Genomic DNA, 18360 nt, shown 5'->3' on the forward strand with positions numbered 1-18360 from the left:
GATCATTAATTGACGATGTCAATTCATGGCAGCTCGGCGCGGCACAGTAGCGCATCTCGCCGATCTAGCCAGAGAAGCCTTATTAAGTGCGCGGCGCGGCACAGTAACACAACGCGCTACAAGGTTACTCAATACGCATTTGTTTCAATAAGAACAAAGAATTTTTGCTGGCCGAAATTAGTGCTAAAAAACCATCCTACAGTCAGCACGCGCAGCTCACTGTCGATGGCGCACTACTTATCATACGTTGTATGACCCGCGGCGCACGAGTGCGCGGCTCCCCCTGTATCATAGAAACTCTACACTATAGTGAAGCGACAGTGGGGGTCACCACGTGATACAATTACAACGCACTACCTAGTGAAAGGTTACGAATGGTCGTTTTTGCAGAAAAACGTGGATTTTGGATATAGCAGTAGATAAATAGCTGATAGGCACGGTCCGAGCGTGCTAAATCACTCTACAGTAGAGTGGCGGGTTTTTTTTGATTTTTTTCGAGGAAAATACCGTTGTAATGCTTATTTCGAGAAAATAAGGATGGCGGAAGTTTTTTCGAAAATGGACTTGACCCAGCAACAAAAATCGTTAATAAACAAACTAACAATTAACAACAATCCAGTGTGTTAGGGAGCCGCTTCAACTGTTTACTAATTGATCTTCCAAGCCTTAGGGGAACCCCGTTGTTCACGTGATCATGTATGAAAAAATGTACGACGACCGAAGCGGGAAGCCCCTTACTAAACCGGGCCGGCCTAATTGTCTATTTTCGATTTAATGAGGTTTCCGAGCTGCTATCTTGAGATAAATGGTCGGGTTCTACTAGTAGTAATACTACACTCACACTATATGTTATATCATATAATTATAAGTATAATACACTACACATTTAAACAGCTAACGCAGCCTAGTTTATCATGTTAGAATTATGTGGAAGATATATTAAATGCCAGAATATGCCAAAAGTTTACAACGAGAAAGATTGTACAACTATGATAAGATGTTGGTAATGAAAATTGTAATTATATATGCTAATCTAACTGCGTATAATGCGATTACACTATTAATTGCACGAGCCACAGCCGAGTGCAAATTGATACAATAATCGATACAAGCCGATAAAAGCTGATAAAAGCCGATACAAGCTTACTCGTCGGCACTCAGCCTGTCATTCCGCTTAATCTCTATTTATGAACATTATAGCCTGGGGTCCCCAAGTAAATAAAACCTGTTACAAACCAATAATCGATACAAGCTGAAAGGTTGATTTAAGCAGTTAGCAGAGTTCAATTATTGCAGTTATTTCACGCGAGGGGCGTCAGCTATCAGTTTTCTAGCTTATCAGTTCATCACATGACTATGCTAACAACCATCACTTGACTATGCTAACAACCATCACGTGACTACGGTAACAACCATCACGTGGCTATGCTAACAACCATCATGTGACTATGGTAACAACCATCACGTTACTATGCTAACAACCATCACGTGACTATGGTAACAACCATCACGTGGCTATGCTAACAACCATCATGTGACTATGGTAACAACCATCACGTTACTATGGTAACAACAATCACGTGACTATGGTAACAACCATCACGTGACTATGGTAACAACCATCACGTGACTATGGTAACAACCATCACGTGACTATGGTAACAATAATCATGTGACTATGGTAACAAATATCACGTGACTATGGTAACAACCATCACGTGACTATGGTAACAACCATCACGTTACTATGATACCAACCATCACATAACTATGGTAACAACAATCACGTGACTATGCTAACAACAATCACGTGACTATGCTAACAACCATCACGTGACTATGGTAACAACCATCACATAACTATGGTAACAACAATCACGTGACTATGCTAAAAACCATCACGTGGCTATGCTAACAACCATCACATAACTATGGTAACAAAAATCACGTGACTATGCTACCTTATAAGGAGTGTAGTGACAGCACGTGACTACTTCATAAGGAGTGTAGGGACGACACGTGACTACCTTATAAGGAGTGTAGTGACAACACGTGACTACCTTATAAGGAGTGTAAGGACGACACGTATAGTCACGTGATGGTTGTTAGCATAGTCATATAATTGTTGTTACCATAGTCACATGATTGTTGTTACCATAGTCACGTGATGGTTGTTACCATAGTCACGTGATGGTTGTTAGCATAGTCACGTGATGGTTGTTACCATAGTCACGTGATGGTTGTTACCATAGTCACGTGATTGTTGTTACCATAGTCACGTGATGGTTGTTACCATAGTCACGTGATGGTTGTTACCATAGTCACGTGATGGTTGTTAGCATAGTCACGTGATGGTTGTTACCATAGTCACGTGATGGTTGTTACCATAGTCACGTGATGGTTGTTAGCATAGTCACGTGATATTTGTTACCATAGTCACGTGATGGTTGTTAGCATAGTCACGTGATGGTTGTTAGCATAGTCACGTGATGGTTGTTAGCATAGTCACGTGATGGTTGTTAGCATAGTCACATGATTGTTGTTACCATAGTCACGTGATGGTTGTTACCATAGTCACGTGATATTTGTTGTCATAGTCACGTGATGGTTGTTAGCATAGTCACGTGATGGTTGTTACCATATTCACGTGATGGTTGTTACCATAGTCACGTGATGGTTGTTACCATAGTCACGTGATGGTTGTTACCATAGTTACATGATTGTTGTTACCATAGTCACGTGATGGTTGTTACCATAGTCACGTGATGGTTGTTACCATAGTCACGTGATGGTTGTTACCATAGTCACGTGATGGTTGTTACCATAGTCACGTGATGGTTGTTACCATAGTCACATGATTGTTGTTACCATAGTCACGTGATGGTTGTTACCATAGTCACGTGATGGTTGTTACCATAGTCACGTGATGGTTGTTACCATAGTCACGTGATATTTGTTACCATAGTCACGTGATGGTTGTTAGCATAGTCACGTGATGGTTGTTAGCATAGTTACGTGATGGTTGTTAGCATAGACACGTGATGGTTGTTACCATAGTCACGTGGTGGTTGTTAGCATAGTCACGTGATGGTTGTTAACATAGTCACGTGATAGTTGTTAACATAGTCACGTGATGGTTGTTACCATAGTCACGTGATGGTTGTTAGCATAGTCACATAATTGTTGTTACCATAGTCACATGATTGTTGTTACCATATTCACGTGATGGTTGTTACCATAGTCACGTGATGGTTGTTACCATAGTCACGTGATGGTTGTTAGCATAGTCACATGATTGTTGTTACCATAGTCACGTGATGGTTGTTACCATAGTCACGTGATATTTGTTGTCATAGTCACGTGATGGTTGTTATCATAGTCACGTGGTGGTTGTTACCATAGTCACGTGATGGTTGTTACCATAGTCACGTGATGGTTGTTAGCATAGTCACGTGATGGTTGTTACCATAGTCACGTGATGGTTGTTACCATAGTCACGTGATTGTTGTTACCATAGTCACGTGATGGTTGTTACCATAGTCACGTGATGGTTGTTACCATAGTCACGTGATGGTTGTTAGCATAGTCACGTGATGGTTGTTACCATAGTCACGTGATGGTTGTTACCATAGTCACGTGATGGTTGTTAGCATAGTCACGTGATGGTTGTTAGCATAGTCACATGATTGTTGTTACCATAGTCACGTGATGGTTGTTACCATAGTCACGTGATATTTGTTGTCATAGTCACGTGATGGTTGTTAGCATAGTCACGTGATGGTTGTTACCATATTCACGTGATGGTTGTTACCATAGTCACGTGATGGTTGTTACCATAGTCACGTGATGGTTGTTACCATAGTTACATGATTGTTGTTACCATAGTCACGTGATGGTTGTTACCATAGTCACGTGATGGTTGTTACCATAGTCACGTGATGGTTGTTACCATAGTCACGTGATGGTTGTTACCATAGTCACGTGATGGTTGTTACCATAGTCACGTGATGGTTGTTACCATAGTCACATGATTGTTGTTACCATAGTCACGTGATGGTTGTTACCATAGTCACGTGATGGTTGTTACCATAGTCACGTGATGGTTGTTACCATAGTCACGTGATATTTGTTACCATAGTCACGTGATGGTTGTTAGCATAGTCACGTGATGGTTGTTAGCATAGTCACGTGATGGTTGTTAGCATAGACACGTGATGGTTGTTACCATAGTCACGTGGTGGTTGTTAGCATAGTCACGTGATGGTTGTTAACATAGTCACGTGATAGTTGTTAACATAGTCACGTGATGGTTGTTACCATAGTCACGTGATGGTTGTTAGCATAGTCACATAATTGTTGTTACCATAGTCACATGATTGTTGTTACCATATTCACGTGATGGTTGTTACCATAGTCACGTGATGGTTGTTACCATAGTCACGTGATGGTTGTTAGCATAGTCACATGATTGTTGTTACCATAGTCACGTGATGGTTGTTACCATAGTCACGTGATATTTGTTGTCATAGTCACGTGATGGTTGTTATCATAGTCACGTGGTGGTTGTTACCATAGTCACGTGATGGTTGTTAACATAGTCACGTGACGGTTGTTACCATAGTCAGGTGATGGTTGTTAGCATAGTCACGTGATGGTTGTTACCATAGTCACGTGGTGTTTGTTACCATAGTCACGTGATGGTTGTTAACATAGTCACGTGACGGTTGTTACCATAGTCAGGTGATGGTTGTTACCATAGTCACGTGATGGTTGTTACCATAGTCACGTGATTGTCGTTACCATAGTCACGTGATGGTTGTTACCATAGTCACGTGATGGTTGTTACCATAGTCACGTGATGGTTGTTAGCATAGTCACGTGATGGTTGTTACCATAGTCACGTGATGGTTGTTAACATAGTCACGTGACGGTTGTTACCATAGTCAGGTGATGGTTGTTACCATAGTCACGTGATGGTTGTTACCATAGTCACGTGATTGTCGTTACCATAGTCACGTGATGGTTGTTACCATAGTCACGTGATGGTTGTTACCATAGTCACGTGATGGTTGTTACCATAGTCACGTGATGGTTGTTAGCATAGTCACGTGATATTTGTTACCATAGTCACGTGATGGTTGTTAGCATAGTCACGTGATGGTTGTTAGCATAGTCACGTGATGGTTGTTAGCATAGTCACGTGATGGTTGTTAGCATAGTCACATGATTGTTGTTACCATAGTCACGTGATGGTTGTTACCATAGTCACGTGATATTTGTTGTCATAGTCACGTGATGGTTGTTAGCATAGTCACATGATGGTTGTTACCATAGTCACGTGATGATTGTTACCATAGTCACGTGATTGTTGTTACCATAGTCACATGATGGTTGTTAGCATAGTCATGTGATGGTTGTTAGCATAGTAACGTGATGGTTGTTAACATAGTCACGTGACGGTTGTTACCATAGTCAGGTGATGGTTGTTAGCATAGTCACGTGATGGTTGTTAGCATAGTCACATGATGGTTGTTACCATAGTCACGTGATGATTGTTACCATAGTCACGTGATTGTTGTTACCATAGTCACATGATGGTTGTTAGCATAGTCACGTGATGGTTGTTACCATAGTCACATGATGGTTGTTAGCATAGCCACGTGATGGTTGTTACCATAGTCACGTGATGGTTGTTAGCATAGTCAAGTGATGGTTGTTAGCATAGTCATGTGATGAACTGATAAGCTAGAAAACTGATAGCTGACGCCCCTCGCGTGAAATAACTGCAATAATTGAACTCTGCTAACTGCTTGAATCAACTTTTCAGCTTGTATCGATTATTGGTTTGTAACGGGTTTTATTTACTTGGGGACCCCAGGCTATAATGTTCATAAATAGAGATTAAGCGGAATGACAGGCTGAGTGCCGACGAGTAAGCTTGTATCGGCTTTTATCAGCTTTTATCGGCTTGTATCGATTATTGTATCAATTTGCACTCGGCTGTGGCTCGTGCAATTAATAGTGTAATCGCATTATACGCAGTTAGATTAGCATAATATATAATTACATTTTTCATTACAAACATCTTATCATAGTTGTACAATCTTTTTGTTGTAAACTTTTGGCATATTCTGGCATTTAATATATCTTCCACATAATTCTAACATGATAAACTAGGCTGCGTTAGCTGTTTAAATGTGTAGTGTATTATACTTATAATTATATGATATAACATATAGTGTGAGTGTAGTATTACTACTAGTAGAACCCGACCATTAGAGTGGCGGGTTTTTTTTCGATTTTGTTGAGGAAAATACTGTTGTAATGCTTATTTAATAAAAATAAGGATGGTTGAAGTTTTACCGAAAATGGACTTGACCCATCAACGAAAATCGCTAATAAAAAACTAACAAATTACAACAATCCAGTGTGTTAGGGAGCCGCTCAAACTGTTTACTAATTGATCTTCCAAGCCTAAGGGGCGCCGTGTTGTTCCCGTGATCATGTATGCAAAAATGTACGACCGAGGTCACGTAATGAAGCCCCTAACTGAACTGCGGGCCTAATTGCCTGTTTTCGATTTAATGAGGTTTACACAACTTTCGAGCAGCTATGTTGAGATAAATGGTGATCGGTTTACTATATGTTATATTATACACTACACATTTAAAGTTAAACATCTGTCAGCCCTTATCCTGTTAGAATTATGTGGAGGATATATCAAATGCGAGAATGCCAAAAGTTTACGACGAGAAAGATTGTACAACTATGATAAGATGTTGGTAATGAGAAATGTAATTATATTAATGCTTTTCATGCAAACAAGTGAAAACGAATCTTTTATGTCATGTATCAATATTCATAAATAATATATCATATATAAAGCTGATAATATATATATAGTCAAAACGCGACAACTATAACGATAACGCTATCCGGCGCAAAATATAAATGTTCGATAATTGTCGCCATCCAGCGCTAGTTGTCGCTATCCAGCGCTAGTTGTCGCCATCCAGCGCTAGTTGTCGCTATCCAGCGCTAGTTGTCGCTGGCTATGCGACACTGTCGCACCCGATAGTTTGTGATGGCCAGCGCAACTGGCCATCGCAGAAAACAGTTCGATGACTAGCGCTGGATAGTGACAACTATCGCTGGATAGCGACAACTAGCGCTGGATAGCGACAACTATCGCTGTATGGCGACAACTATCGGTGGATAGCGACCACTAGCGCTGGATAGCGACAACTAGCGCTGGATAGCGACAACTAGCGCTGGATGGCGACAATTAGCGCTGGCCAGCGCTAGTTGTCGCTATTATATCCAGCGCAAAATATAAATGTTTGATAAATTTTCGATAATTGTCGCGACAACTAGCGCTGGATATAATAGCGACAACTAGCGCTGGCCAGCGCTGGCCAGCGCTAAGCGATAGCCATCGATGGCCAGCGCAAAATGGCTGCGATATTAGTATTACGCTTCAGCTAGCGCTGGCCAGCGCAATGTATCGAAATCATATACTTGCGATATTATTCGTCAGCAAGCGCTGGCCAGCGCAATATAGTTGCGATATTACTCGACACTCGTCAGCTAATAGCTGTCAATTGCAATGCTATTAATGGACAGCTATTATAAATCGATAGCTAGCGCTGGTATGGTTAGTGCTGACTGGCGAAATCTACCCAATTCCAAAATCAAATATATATATTTACGATATTATTATTAATATTAATCGTCAGCTGACGCTGACCAGCGCAATATATTTGGCTTTGCGATATCACTTGTCAGCTTAACGGGTGATACTCGTAAAATTGAAATTATTCGTTTCAAATCCTTAATTCCAGCTCTGTGTGCGTCGCTATTATATCCAGCGCAAAATATAAATGTTTGATAAATTTTCGATAATTGTCGCGACAACTAGCGCTGGATATAATAGCGAAAACTAGCGCTGGCCAGCGCTGGCCAGCGCTAAGCGATAGCCATCGATGGCCAGTGCAAAATGGCTGCGATATTAGTATTACGCTTCAGCTAGCGCTGGCCAGCGCAATGTATCGAAATCATATTCATATACTTGCGATATTATTCGTCAGTAAGCGCTGGCCAGCGCAATATAGTTGCGATATTACTCGTCAGCTAATAGCTGTCAATTGCAATGGCCAATGCTATTAATGGACAGCTATTATAAATCGATAGCTAGCGCTGGTATGGTTAGTGCTGACTGGCGAAATCTACCCAATTCCAAAATCAAATATATATATTTACGATATTATTATTAATATTAATCGTCAGCTGACGCTGACCAGCGCAATATATTTGCGATATCACTTGTCAGCTTAACGGGTGATACTCGTAAAATTGAAATTATTCGTTTCAAATCCTTAATTCCAGCTCTGTGTGCGTCTTGGTACTCATGGTAGATTATAAACCTACAATCGTCAGCTAGCGTTGGCTGACGAGTAATATCGCAAATATGAGTTTTTTATATTTTGCGCTGGCTAGCGCTGGCTAGCGCTGACTAGCGCTGGCTCAGGCTAGCTTTCGCTGGCCAGCGCTAGTTATCCGTATCGAACTGTTTTCTGCGATGGCCAGTTGCGCTGGCCATCACAAACTATCGGGTGCGACAGTGTCGCATAGCCAGCGACAACTAGCGATGGATAGCGACAACTAGCGCTGGATCACTGGATGGCGACAACTAGCGCTGGATAGCGACGCGACAATTATCGAACATTTATATTTTGCGCTGGATAGCGTTATCCAGCGCTGGATCTCTGGATAGCGACAACTAGCGCTGGATAGCGCTAGTTGTCGCCATCCAGCGCTAGTTGTCGCGTTTTGACTATCGGCATCGCAAAAGAACCCAATAATTTTTTTGGAAACAATTAAAAATCTTTTATGACTGTTAAATATCAATTATCACATAATTTGAAATAAATTTAAAAATGACAAACTTCTTCATTTCTACATCATACTAAGGTAGTGTACTTTTAGATGCATTGATATTACCGGAAATTACCGGTGATATATACAAGTTTGCAGCTAAATAGTATAACATATAAGATATTAATATTTCATATTAGCAATCACAATCAATTGATAGTATTAAAAAACAATTTCAGTTGCTCCAAAATGCGTGAACGTAAATTTTGAGATGATACAATAATAATTGAATTTGAAGATAGGAAAATTAAAGTTATAAAATCTGTATTCTTTAATTGCTAGGGTCCGGGTCCATACAAAATCTTTTATGAGTAACTCGGCCACTTAGATTCTTTCTGGCCGCTGCAGTTTGCAGCATATTGGCAAGTTGGGTATCTTCCGACCGATATCTCTTCGTTGATCCTGTGACCAGAGCGACCGTGTGTTCCACTGACTGGGTGTGACAGGGAATACTACAACTTAGTGGAGTATTTATTATATCATCCAACTCCACAGAGCTTAGTTGTCTGATTAAAGGAGGGGCAGTGATCGGCTCCCAGGATCCCAGCTTGGTCTTAAACATAAGCCGTTTCGGGGGTTTCATCATTGATACGCTTCGGTCAGCATGACGCAAAGGTAGGAACCGTCCTTGAGAATCGAGTGGTATCTCTGGTTTTTTGACTACCTGAAGTGGAAAAATTTGAAAAGCTTGTAAAGTTATTTTCTAGCTGTCGGTAGGACGAGCCATATTATGAGCACATGACAGTTTCCATAACCTTATCGGTATGAGTTTGACTTTTCAGAGAACAGTGTATTAATTTAGACCCTCCGCTAGAAAGTCTATTTATAAATCTGATTCAACTTGCTAACTTGGAGTTTGAAATTTTTGGACAGTAGAAATCATAAATTGTATTTATTCACTGTTAAACTCAATATAACCGACAAAATTTACCTGGTAAACCGACACAAACATATCGATAAAGCTTTTGCAATCAAAGTTAATCTGAGGTGAGATGTACTGTCTTATCTTTTTGGGTAGTCGAGACCCAGATTCTGTTTCGATGTAGCGGTCGTAGGCTTCTGAAGCACGGATATACTTCACGATAGAGATACCCCTCTGACGTATCACTCCTTTCTCATCCGCTGAAGAAACCGAAAGTTAAAACGATGATAGTTTATATCATATAGCTTAAAGTTAAAAGCATCTATAACAATAAACACAAAATAAGCACGTCTAGCAAAAATATCGCAATGTAGCAGAAGGGTCAGATTAATTTATACTCATATACTGGCCTATCAAACTAACCTAGCATCGCCAAGATGACGCTCTCAGGATGGGCCATGAAAGCGTTTTGCTGAATCGATTCATATACGATTTTCTTCTCCTCCGGTTGACAGTTCTCCCTTGCTAACCTTATTTCGTCAAATATATGCACGGCTGCATCTGTCAACTTGGGCTTTAGCTTTATATTGGCAAATACCTGAACGCATAATATTAATAATCTAATGATAATTTTTCGCACTGTTAATATTATAATTATAAACACTGCAGGATTGTGCAATATTAACTAGGTATAATTAGGCTAATAGTAATTAGAAATGTTCAGAAATTCATCAAGAGAGTGCAAAAAATTAGTGTACCCTATACCTAGTCTCACCTTATAATATACATGGACGATGAAATTCGCCATCCTTTCCAAAATCTCTGCGCAATGGGAGTTATAGGAGGAACTGGTCATGTAGAGACGGAGTATCCTGGTTCCCAGGGTAATCCATCTCGCAGTTGAGCAGTTTCCGATTTTGTTGTTGACAAATCTGTCAATTTTCCCGTTAACAAATCGGAAAGGCCGGCCAGTGTCAATAGCTATACAATACTTGTACATGAGTACACTATCGTTGGACATTTTATTGAGCACCTGAAAGAAATTAATATGTCTATCATCATCATTAAAGTATCTTCTTACTTATACCTATGTTATGTTTTGGAAAGTACAATGATTACCTACAATGCCTTGTAAGATGCTTCGGAGTTAATTGTGCGAACGGTTTTAAGCACCTAATAGTTCTTTGTTTTGAACAGCTGTAATCTTTATCCTAACATTAACAAACATGCATAAGAATCTTACATCTGTTTATCGGTTAAAACGTACAATATGATAATTTCTAACCGTACCTCTTCAGGGATGCGTGGAAAATTGCAGCTTATCTTTTTGTACGTAGTTACTTCAGGAAGATTGTCAGACATTATAAGGTCTCCGATCGGTCCTCCAAACGAACCAGGAGCTGCGAATAAATAATGTTACAAATCCCGATTCACTACGGTTATTTCCGCAGTAAATCAAGGTTTTACATTAATTAAAAAGTGAGAGGCTGCTTGAGTTTCTTTGTTCATCTGAACACTGAAAATTATTAAGTGGCTCGGAGAATTGCATTATTATTATTTTGTTATCGCTGATTTAGACAAATAAAAACATTTTTGTTCAATTACCCGTGAAAGTCCCACCATAGAATACGAATAGTTTCCGTAATGGTAGCTCAACCTGGTGCAATAGACAAAGTGATCTCTGTAATTCTCGTTTCAGCATCATTTCCAGTTCTCGGAACGCTCCTCCCTGCGTTGTAAATTTGTATCATCAATCATCAAACTATTTTATTATAATAGAAAACGTATATAATTATTTGTTGCCGAAAATGACAAACCTTCGGTTTTTATATACTAGACCTACACATTTTATTTTCGAGGGTCAAAGTACCGTTGGTGGGGACGAATAGTATGAGGGAATATAGATTACAAATCATATAATATTAATATAGAGATCTTCGCAACGAACTTACTTTATAACCAGAGTTAACATTGGTGTTGTCACCGCCAATAGTAGACCAGTATGTTAGATCAATACCACGCTGTTTAGCATATTCAAGTAATCCGACTGCTATTCCGACTCCTGAATTGGACGTTTTTGTTTAATCAAATGCAGCTGCGATCAGCTTTTTATATCATAAAAATTGCAAATACTCCTGTTTAAAGTAAAATATACGATGGCACAATTAGAACGAACTATTTTATTTCGATACACGACTACCAATGTTATAATTCGCGGTATTCAAATTTTTTAATCATTTACCAGTCGACGCCTCTGGTACAAAGAATCCAAGAGGAGAGTCACCGGGCTGTTCGACCACTGAGTAATGTGAAACTGTCTTCTTAACTTGTCGTAAAACACCGTCCTTTGAACGCTCACAGATCACTGTGTCCCTGTCATCTTTAGCATCAAAGAATATTGCTGAAATTATTAGTGTTATCCTCAAATTTTCAGCAGACGACGCCACCCACGATTAAATATGTTTTTTGTAAATATTTATTTTTAGGAAATAATGTAAAATATATCATACGTTAAGAATCGTGAATTACTTTAAAGTGAAGTATCATATTTAGATAACATTAACAAGTAAACTAACCCACGGGTTTCCGATTAGATAGCTCATCGATTCTCTTCACGCCATCCCGCTTGATTGTGCTTTCTAGCTTGGACCTCGGTACTACATACCGTTGTTTTAGCTTTCCATTTTTGAAAAGTTCCTCGCAGAAACTGGTGAGGAGTCGGGCCTGAGTTTCCTTACCAGTATCAGCCCTAGCTATTTCACCAGCCATGCCATCAAGATTGCAATCTAGATACGTCGACACTGTGACTTTTGCTGGTTTAAAATCAACGTCCTTGGCATCTCTAGGATCGGCAAAACTTTGCTGGCTTGACGAATCTTCGCTTAGATAATTAGCCTGACGATAATGTCATTGAGCAACGATATAGTTATCTATGATCAAAGTCTGCCGAACGATTACTTTGAATATTTTACGGTCAATTGATTCAATCTCATTTTTATGAAAACGGTAATTATGACCCCTACCTTAGTTAACCCTTATTAAGAGTCTTAATAAATAATTTAAATGGCGACATCGATTGTACCGGTACAACTTGAACTACTTTCTATGGAAAATTTATCGAGCAACAAAACGATAATTAATAGATAACATTCTATTAGTTAAAGTGCTTACAGGCACTGAAGTAGATGATGTTGGCGTGAAGTTACTGAGACTAAGAGCAGGAGTGGCAGCTACAGGAACATCAATCTGCAGCACCGGGGCTTGTTTTGGTAAGACATTAAAAATTTCATCTAGGCTCTTGATGAATTTGTCTTTCTTGGACTGCGCTGACTTTGCCATCAGTTCTCGACGTCTTTTATCGATGGTTTTGATTTTCCTGCAGTAGTTTTAAAATTACAAACAGTATAACCAAACTTTAATAAACGGAACAAAATAAAAACGGATCGGACAAAAGCAATAAAAATAAACGGATAATATATAAATTATAATTGACACCAGACTCTTTATAAAAATATGCAACTTACTTAGCAATATCAGGTGCAAATCTATGAACTTTGGAATTTTCTGTGACATCGTAGACGGCAAGTAGGTCGACAGCAACAGGACGGTAGAACTCAAAAATCGAATTTTTTCTACATTTACCAACGCTGGCTTCTTCAACGAGAAAAAGTAAATGTGATAACACATGACGCAGCAGAGTTGGCCGACAAGAGGAAGTTAAACGTTCTGGTTTTACAAGATCTTCAAGTTTCATGGTGAGCAAATGGCTCGCAAATTCATAAAATTGGTAAAAATACTATCCACGATGTTTTTATATGATTATTGAATATTGAGGTTAATTGAGTGCATGGGGAGGTGTGGATTTTGTGCACATAAACCCAATTTTGTTCCAGAACATTGGAACTTCGGTGGCAGTTACTAAGTATTTAAGTATTTACCTTGTACCATGTGTTAAACGTTTCTATTGTTAAAAGTGTCTATAATTGAGCACTGTTGCCTCATGAGTTTTGGTAATTATAATAACGATGGCATCTGATACAATACAATACCTCATGAGTCATAATGTCTATAATGATGTCTAATAAGCTTCGGGGCAATTTCAGTTCAACTTGTTTCGAAAATATTTGTTCAAGTGACCACAAGTTACGGAAATACACCATCCTCTTGGGTGAATAAATGGGTGACCGACAACTAAACCCAATTGAACCTAGTTCCTAGTCCTATGCAGTTAACAGCTTAATTGGGTGACCAATCATCTCAAATCCCAAAACGACAACTGAACCCAGGCCAAATCACAACCAGGAGGTCACCGGGACATGATTTCAGGCCTGACCGGGACCGGGACCGGGACCGGGATACAAAATGTGACTTGACCGGGACTGGGACCAGGACTGAGATCCGCTGAGATTATCAATATACCGGGACCGGGACCGGGACCGGGACCGGGACCTGGACCGGGACCGGGACCGGGATAGCTCAAAATTGCCAATCCCGGTACCGGGATTCTCGGTACCGGGAATTCCGGTCGATTACTGGTTAATTCATGATCATAATTTATTACTAAAACTTGTTTAGCAATTTTAAACATTGTTGTGTTTGGCTCAGAGGATGTTTAAAGATGAAATTCACAATGAATGAAAGGAAAAACTTAAAATCACAGTGAATGAAATTATGTAAAAGATCCCGGTCAAAATCCCTGCAAATTTGAGTGATTGACCGGGACCGGGACCAAGAATCCCGAATTAACCGGGACCGGGATCATAAATAAATAAATCAGCATTTGACCGGGACCAGGACCGGGATAGCTCAAAATTGCCAATCCCGGTACCGGGATTCCCGGAACCGGAATCCCGGTCACCTCCTGATCACAACTGCACCGAAATCGGAAATACGACAACTCAACCCAACGATCGTATTTTCAGGTTCTCCTCCTTCGCAGAGGACTGTGGTCATTATCACTATAGGATAGATCATGGCCACTGTAAGCTAGCAAACTGATAGCTGAGTGCTGACACGTGTCGTGAAATAACTGCAATAATCGAACTCGGCTTGTATTAATTACTCGGCTTGTATCAATTATTTGCTTGTATCGGCTTGTGTTTACCGGGGGCTCAGGCTATAAATATAATGTTCATAAATAGAGATTAGGCAGAATAACAGGCTGAGCGCCGCCCAATAAGCTTATATCGGCTTGTATCGATTATTGATATAAATATTATCGGCTTTATATATTACATAATTAAATTACTCATTACCAACATCTTATCATATAGTTGTACAATCTTTCTCGTCGTAAACTTTTGGCATTCTCGCATTTGATATATCCTCCACATAATTCTAACAGGATAAGGGCTGACAGATGTTTAACTTTAAATGTGTAGTGTATAATATAACATATAGTAAACCGATCACCATTTATCTCAACATAGCTGCTCGAAAGTTGTGTAAACCTCATTAAATCGAAAACAGGCAATTAGGCCCGCAGTTCAGTTAGGGGCTTCATTACGTGACCTCGGTCGTACATTTTTGCATACATGATCACGGGAACAACAGGGCGCCCCTTAGGCTTGGAAGATCAATTAGTAAACAGTTTGAGCGGCTCCCTAACACACTGGATTGTTGTAATTTGTTAGTTTTTTATTAGCGATTTTCGTTGATGGGTCAAGTCCATTTTCGGTAAAACTTCAACCATCCTTATTTTTATTAAATAAGCATTACAACAGTATTTTCCTCAACAAAATCGAAAAAAAAACCGCCACTCTACCGACCATTTATCTCAAGATAGCAGCTCGGAAACCTCATTAAATCGAAAATAGACAATTAGGCCGGCCCGGTTTAGTAAGGGGCTTCCCGCTTCGGTCGTCGTACATTTTTTCATACATGATCACGTGAACAACGGGGTTCCCCTAAGGCTTGGAAGATCAATTAGTAAACAGTTGAAGCGGCTCCCTAACACACTGGATTGTTGTTAATTGTTAGTTTGTTTATTAACGATTTTTGTTGCTGGGTCAAGTCCATTTTCGAAAAAACTTCCGCCATCCTTATTTTCTCGAAATAAGCATTACAACGGTATTTTCCTCGAAAAAAATCGAAAAAAACCCGCCACTCTACTCTACAGTCGATTTTCGAGATTGTCCTAAAAGGACCCCCGACAGTTGAAACCAACTTCAATCGATGTATAAACTGTCTCGATCACATGATATGACCGTATATGGAAGTTAGTCTAACTTCTCGTTACGGTTAGGGTTTCAGCAAATGTTTTTGCTTGTAGCGCGATGTGTTACTGTGCCGCGCCGCGCACTTAATAAGGCTTCTCACCGCGACAGATCGGCGAGATGCGACAGATCGGCGAGATGCGCTACTGTGCTGCGCCGAGCTGCCATGAATTGACATCGTCAATTAAGTTTTTGCTAACCCAGAAACCCTTATTTTTTTATATTTGAAAATTCAATTCCCTCTCTCACGAGCTCCCCCCTCTCTGGCCCTCTCTGTCCCTCTGTCAATTTCTTTCTATTCATGTCTCTCCCTGTCCCCTCTCTCTCTCTCCCTCTCTCTATCCCTCTCTCTCTCTATCTCCCTCCCTCTCTATCTTCCTCTTTCTCTATCTTCCTCTCTCTCTTTCTCTCTTTCTCTCTTGCTCTCTTTCTCTATCTCTCTCTCTCTCTCTCTCTCTCTCTCTCTCTCTCTCTCTCTCTCTCTCTCTCTCTCTCTCTCTCTCTCTCTCTCTCTCTCTCTCTCTCTCTCTCTCTCTCTCTCTCTCTCTCTCTCTCTCTCTCTCTCTCTCTCTCTGCATCTCTCTGCCTCTCTCTCGATCCAACCGTTCGATCCAACCGTTCTTTTTAACCGTCTGATCCAACCGTTCGATCCAACCGTTGAATCTAACATCTAACCGTTGGATCTAACCGTACGATTTAACCGTTCCATCTAACCGTCCGATCCAACCGTACGATCCAACCGTTCGATCTAACCGTTCGATCAAACGGTTTATAAATCAAGAGGCTTGCATATAATGAACATATTGACACGGGTGCAGAGTTATATCAAAGCAATACTAATATGTATTGCGCGAAAGTCATAGCAGTGTCTAAACATAAGGTTAATATACGTGTCAGCGCTGTGTGTAGAGGTCTGGTTTGATCTAAACTGGACGCGCGCAGTTCGATCTAATTAGATCGAACAGATGGTTCGATCTGATTTACATCTTGGTGACAGTAATCATTATATATATAAAATTAAATCAAGCGTTACATTTTAGCCATGCAAAGATACAATGACATATTTTGATATACTAAATGATAAATGGTACTGCAATATAAGTTGCTTAATGTTTGGCCGGATGACAATAATAAATAATTCGGCTGAACCAACACATAGCAAGAGCCACATTAACGTTGGGGCCGTCTACCAAATTTGGATGACAAACATTAACAAGAAATCAAACATATCATAAATAATTATAAGGATTTTGTTCATTACAATTCCGTCACAACTGATAAAGAAAAAAGAAAAGGACAAGCAGATAGGAAATTGGACGGACAGAATTGTAACCAACAAAAACAAATTTCTGAGACTCATAAGACTGATGAGCTTGTTATCACCGGTGCGTGGAGAATAGATAGATACTCGAAGTTCAAGCGAAAGATAGTATGATGGTAAAATCAGAATAATTGGAATAATAGGAATAATGAACAAAGTAAGATTGCAGAACCTTGACCCTTACGCTAAACCTACATGTTTCGGAGAGGTCTAAGTTTATAATTAAAACAAGGTAGTTAACCGTTGTTTAACTATCCTCTCTACGAACTAGTGGTTTTAACTGTCCTCTTTACGGACTAGTGGTTTAACCCGTAAATATCAAGAGATATTTGGTCCTCGTGGAAGGTTCTAGAAGAATCAGGAGAGAGCTAGGAACTAGCTCGATTCAATCTATAACAGATCCCTACGGACACAGAAAAAGATTTTATTGGTAGATAAAATCTTTACGGGGTTTTTATTATACGTCCACAATTTTGAAAAAACAAGCTATGGGTCTTGTCACAAATATCTCACATATTGAAAATCAAATGCTAACACGAATTCACAGATTTAATTCTTCTCCATATTCTATTAAAAATAATTTACACGAATTGTTCGTTGGTCTTCAAGGAAATTTTATTTTCTCCAGTCTGTTTCATTTATTAAAAACTATAGTTTTCGGATTGTCCATTTAGAAGTATTTCAATGAGCCGTTGTTGGCGTGAGCTGATGTTCATCAACTAGGATCGTGTCTATTCTTGTTAGTTAAGTCTTAGTATGACGGTTGATCCAGAAGGTAAGTCGTTCACCTAACTATTGTCAACTTAGATCTTCAAGGTCTTTGGGGTGATGTGGGTTCTAATAGTGTCTTCTAAGGACTAAGTGAGGTAAATGCAGGAGAAATTTTCAGGGCTTCATGAGGGCGGAAGTGACGTTTTAGGACTTCGGTGGAGAAGAAGTAATGTGCAGGGCTTCAATAGAGCAGGAGTGACGTTTAGGACTTCAGTAGAAGAAGTAATGTGTAGGGCTTCAATAGAGCAGGAGTGACG

The 18360-nt window shown here is 39.8% G+C and overlaps 2 protein-coding genes across 2 annotated transcripts in view; one reads left to right on the top strand and one right to left on the bottom strand.

The window, feature by feature from the left end:
- LOC134820871 (uncharacterized) overlaps nt 1–18360 on the top strand; it is a 1079557-nt gene that overhangs the window by 278420 nt on the left and 782777 nt on the right. The window lies entirely within an intron of this gene.
- Nucleotides 9098–11846, bottom strand: LOC134820981 (uncharacterized). Its single transcript, XM_063831647.1, has 6 exons — nt 11402–11846; nt 11087–11196; nt 10572–10829; nt 10220–10394; nt 9866–10056; nt 9098–9598 (listed from the first exon to the last, which is right to left on the bottom strand). The coding sequence occupies exons 1-6, from the start codon at nt 11499–11501 to the stop codon at nt 9206–9208; spliced, it is 1227 nt and encodes a 408-aa protein (XP_063687717.1). The 5' UTR covers nt 11502–11846; the 3' UTR covers nt 9098–9205.

Source organism: Bolinopsis microptera, chromosome 9 (genome assembly GCF_026151205.1).
Source record: "Bolinopsis microptera isolate Bmic1 chromosome 9, MBARI_Bmic_1.0, whole genome shotgun sequence".
Taxonomy (NCBI): Eukaryota; Metazoa; Ctenophora; class Tentaculata; order Lobata; family Bolinopsidae; genus Bolinopsis; species Bolinopsis microptera.

Bases quoted from the DNA above. Each gene is read 5' to 3' on its own strand.
- LOC134820981 (XM_063831647.1), bottom strand. From the start codon at position 11,501: ATGATGCTGAAACGAGAATTACAGAGATCACTTTGTCTATTGCACCAG. The intron at 10,395-10,571 runs GTGAGACTAGGT...TTATGCGTTCAG, and splicing joins TCGTCCATGTATATTATAAG to GTATTTGCCAATATAAAGCT. The intron at 10,057-10,219 runs GTTAGTTTGATA...CGGTTTCTTCAG, and splicing joins CGTCATCTTGGCGATGCTAG to CGGATGAGAAAGGAGTGATA.